The 5,000-nt window shown below is 40.1% G+C and overlaps 1 protein-coding gene across 4 annotated transcripts in view; it reads left to right on the plus strand.

Moving 5' to 3' along the window:
* Positions 1 to 5,000, plus strand: part of slc5a6a (solute carrier family 5 member 6a) — a 114,858-nt gene that overhangs the window by 88,802 nt on the left and 21,056 nt on the right. The window contains exon 16 of one of the 4 annotated variants that reach the window (XM_060917320.1): positions 3,827 to 4,110. The exons of the other annotated variants lie outside the window; for them this stretch is intronic. Within the exon in view, the coding sequence (XP_060773303.1) occupies positions 3,827 to 3,829 (3 nt within the window). The 3' untranslated portion in view covers positions 3,830 to 4,110. Of the gene's footprint in view, positions 1 to 3,826; positions 4,111 to 5,000 lie in introns of those variants that run through there. 4 annotated transcript variants of the gene reach the window in all.

Consider the following 5,000-nt stretch of genomic DNA (forward strand, 5'->3'; position numbering starts at 1 on the left):
CTTGCTCTAATAAAAAAATTCCGGGAAGTGGGAGCCTGAGAAAAGAGGGTTGGGGCGGGGGGTGGATTGGGTCTTTAGCGGTGTGGTACGAAAAAAAACAGTAAAGAACTTATAAGAATTTACCACTGTCTTAGTAGTAAATCCTTATAAATATAAGGATCAATCCTTATAAGGACTTATAAATAAATATATATGCCATGTATGATTTACTCCTGAAAGTGGCGCTTTTTGCATTATCCTCATACAAATTTATGAGAATCTAGTATGTATGAAGTGAACATTGTGCATGGTTTTTACAGATAATGTGTATGATGAATTACACCGTCTTTGTATGCTTCATGTAATGTTTGTAGTTTTAAATTATATTTAACAGCGAAGGAAAGTTGATTAGGTAATTATACACGTCTGGGTATTCCACCTCCGGCAGTTCAAGATCCACTGACACGGTCGTGAAAACTCCGTCCGGTAAGCCATAAGGATCACAAATCTGTAGACCGTTTATTTTAGACATATATCTAATTATCTGCGCATTAGAAAAATGAGCCGTGTAGTCCGTCGGTTGAAAGTGATCCATTCTGTACACGAGTGCAGCAGTATTCAGCTGTGTTGTTGCCCGACAAGATGGCATCTGTGTACTTTCCGGTCACGTGACTGCAAGATCTCAATAGAATCTTTATCAGGCCAAAGGACAAGTCCACCCTGGAAGAATTTGGTATTAATGTTTCTAATTAACATGATCTTTTTTAAATGAAATTTTGCAGGGGTCCCCCACCCACCCCCACTGTTGTTGTTTTAATATATCTTTCATTGACATGTTCATCTGTTTTCACCTTTGGTTATCCTACATTTCCCACAAAGACATTCAACTACCAATGCAACAGCACTTTAGCCCTTCAGTCGTTCTAGCTCTCTCAGCTCCTTATCTGTACAATGTGCTCAAACAAATCAGCTTCCAAGCTTTCAACTTCCTTTCTTTTTATTGCTTCCAGCTTCATTGTGTTTATCTCTTAGATCACTAACTAGCCAAGCCGAGTCTCTCTCAACTAGGTTATGTCATAGAACTCCGTTCTGGAACTCCAAGTTTGCTGTTTCTGCTACTTCTATATACGGAATCAGATTTGTGCCTAAAGTATAAAACAAACAAAATTTCTTAAATTGCAAACAAAAATATGATATTGTGAGAGAATAAATCTCATGGAAGAAAAAAAAACCTTAAAAGTAAAATTTAAAACTTGCAAACAGATTGTCTTTTTGTTGCTAAGCAGTTCGCACAGGCCTCAGATGAATCACTAGAGTACAAACCTTTAGTTTTGATAATGGATTATTGTTTAGGCAGGGAACATGCTTCCAGAGGATCTGCAACAAGAGAGGTGTGTGATTTATAGGTTTACCATCAGCGTGGCCTTAAAGCCACAAGTGCCAGATTTTCCCAAAATCTTGAGCTGCCCCCAAAGGTGTAACGGGAATCATTAGAACAAACAGAACAGCCACACAGAAAAACTGAATCATTGGGTTTTGAACAAGAGCAGTCAACAACCGCATACACACCATGCTCAAAGGGAGTTTAAACATTTCAGACCTCAGCGATGAGGTGAAGGCAATTTCATCTCGACAGTCATGTTCCAACCATGCTAGATCTGGGTTGGAATTGTAGGATAACATATGGTGTAAAAAGAGCTGGTGTACCACCTGACGTGACAGGCTTGATGGACAAGTTTTGTGGCACACAGAATAGACTCATAGCCAGAACGATGCTGAGCGGTCATATGTTGGGTTTGAATATTGCTTAAAATTGTGCGTACCTGATGTGATTGTATGTAAAATCAGAGGGTGAGATCGTACCAGTTTTTCAACATCATTAACCATGAGAGCAGAGGCTGCAACAGCACACAAATACGTGGGCATAACTTGGACCACAGGTTCCAGTGTCTTAGAGAGATAAGCTACAGGATGATAACCAATTCCATGCTCTTGGATCAGGACCCCTACCATGGTCACTCCATTCTCTGAGACATACAGGTGGAATTGCAGACTATAGTCAGGCAGACCCAGTACTGGAGCTGATGTGAGATTGTTTCAGACAACAAAATGAGTGCATCATTTCAGAGGACCATACAATGCCATTGAGCTGGTCTTTGAGACTGGACTTTCACAGGATCTTGTCATGATGAGAACAGTCTGGAATGTACTGATGATAGTAGTTAATGAGTCTGAAAAGACAACATGGCAGTCTTATTTGAGGGCGGAGCCATCTCCAGTATCACAGAGAGTCTATCAGACGAGAGACGACGCTCACCTTGAGAGGTGTCAAGCCAAGGTATCCGCACCCAGGTCTGACAAAGCTGCAACTTGGACCATGAGGCTTTAAATCCACACTGAGCTGGGTGCACAAGAAGAGCCAGAGAGCTTTGTTCACATTTGGACTTGTCTTCAGCTGAGAGTAGAATGTCATGCTGGTTTTTGAGATAGGCAGCCAGCAGAGAGGGTCAGAGAGTTCAGTGAGTCTTGAACAACAACAGAAAAGACTGCAGGGGAGTCAGTGAACCTTTGAGGTAGGTAGGCCTATGTGTATTGTTGCTGCTTAAAAGTAAAGGAAAATCTGGGTTGAGTCTCAACACACAGAGACACTGAAAATGCACTGCAAAGCTCACCGACATTAAAATGGGTATGTTGACTAGGAATAGATTATAAAACGGAAGCTATATCTGGTACAGGAGGGCTGACCGGAATAACCAATTGATTAATGCATACACAGGAACAGATATTTTCAGACTGGCAGTGTACAGGGGTACCTGTACATGTCTGACCTCACTGGAGTGCAACGGCTAGAGTTTTTGAGGGCACCCGATTCAAAATCTCAGGAACAGAGACTTCAGCACATGTCGTCGTCGTTGTCCTTCAGGTTGTACTCTGAGAACAGTAGAAGGAATAGATGGGTTGTCTGGTGTGCACAGAACAGTACGACCTTGTTCAAAAGAGATGGAACAATTGAGCCTAGTCAAAATATCATGACAGAATATCTTTTAATAGATTAAAAGAGGAGCTAGGAATGATGATAAAGTGATGCAGAAAACGCAGTTTAGGATCATCTGATGTGGTCACAAGTAGAGGAAAAGTCGTGGGACATCTAACAGGAACCCCATTAATAGGCATATAGCAACGGCATATTGAAGAGCAAGCTTTCAGGTAAACAAAACCCTCGACAAAGGTCAAGCACGTCTGGTCAAGAACAGCAGTTTATAGCACTTAATATCTTTTCTTTTTCTAGAAGAATTGTCACAGTAGTTTTCCAAGTTTAGTTGAGGCTCATTTTTACAGCGTTTGGATCTTCACGGCCAAATAACATGGTGACTTTGCAAGGTATGTACGGCAAAAAAAAAAACCCTTGTAAAAGCACTTATTTTAATTCTAACAGCACAAAGCAGGTCCATAATAAAAGTTTTCAAGGTATATAGTAGTTATAAGGTTTGACTACATCTTAATGATATAAACAATTTACTGGGATGATAACATGCACTTATTACAGCACATTGATGGCTTTATATTGACGTTGCTTTTGAAAGGACATAAACTTAAGATGTATATATTTTTTAATTGCTAGTGCCAGTTGATCAAGATATGCAAGGCATCGCTCATTTTCCTACTTTAACATTTGATGATGTTGGGAAATATGCAAAAGATAACTCTGGATGTATGAGTACAGAAAAAGCATACAAGTTCATGGTTGAACCCAGCTATTCACACAATATAAAAGGTAATTTTGAGCTATATGCTAAATTCTTACCTTGCTCTGAAACTAAAACCACCATTTTTTCTTTTTCTACAGTAACCTATTCCACAGATACTGCAAAGTAAGCTCTCAGTGCTACCATTCAGCGAGGAAAACTGAGCCTCACCATGTATTGGAGATATCAGTAAAGCTAGGTGATGGCTCCTTGGCTGGAAGATGTTCTTGATCATCATCTTTCTTCAACAATATTATCTATTCTGAAACAGAGAAATATTAAGTACAACAACTTCAGTATAAAGCCATCAATGTGCTGTAATAAGGATGTGTTATCGTTGCGGTAAATTGTTCATTTATATCTTCAAGATGTAGTCAAACCTTATAAAAACAACTAATATACTTACATTTTTTATTATGGAGCTGCTTTGAGCTGTTAGAATTAAAATAAGTGCTTTTACAAGGGGTTTTTTGGGTTTTTTTTGGTGTATATACCTTGCGAAGTCGCCATGTTATTTGGCCTTGAAGATCCAAATGCCGTCCATTAAAAGTCAGTGCCTTCATGACAAAATAATTTTTTTTCCTGTAAAAGGAGGCTAAACTGAGAGAAATATTTTGACAATTCTTCTAGAAAAGGAAAGCTATTAAGCGTTATAAACAGATGAAACTTTTGTACTTGACCTTTGTTGAGGGTTTTGTTTACTTGAAATCTCGCTCTTCAGTATGGCATTGCTATGTGATATCCAAACATGTGACCTCTAGTTGCAGACAGCCTATTCCTACAGAGTGAATAAAGGCCCCTGATACAGGCCCATTGTAAGACTTCCCACCAAAAGATGATTGGGTTGCACCAGTGCCAAGCATAAAAGATAAGTGTTACCATCTACACTATGGGTCTCAAACTCGCGGCCCGCAGGCCAGTTGAGGCCCGCAGGACGATATTTTGTGGGCCCCTACTTGACATCAAAGTTTAGTGTTAATGCGGCCAACGCATTTTTCTCAAACACACCTTTTTTGCCGAGTCATTGCGTGTGCTGCGCTTGCCCTGGGCTTTTTTCTTTTTGTTGTTGTTTTTTTAATCACACTATAGCTCAGGCTCGTGACAGCTTCCGGTGGCGTTTGTTGTCAAGTTAGCCAACGTGAATTAGCAACGTTAGTCACTTGGTTGAAACGTGATTCCGTAGTGACACCAAGTGAAAGGAAAATGTATCCTGTCACCCAGCCCCAGTCATGTCTTTCTCAAAACCTGCCGTGAAGAGAGAGGTTAGCGACAAGC

This window comes from Neoarius graeffei, chromosome 3 (assembly GCF_027579695.1).
Source record: "Neoarius graeffei isolate fNeoGra1 chromosome 3, fNeoGra1.pri, whole genome shotgun sequence".
In the NCBI taxonomy this organism is placed as follows: Eukaryota; Metazoa; Chordata; class Actinopteri; order Siluriformes; family Ariidae; genus Neoarius; species Neoarius graeffei.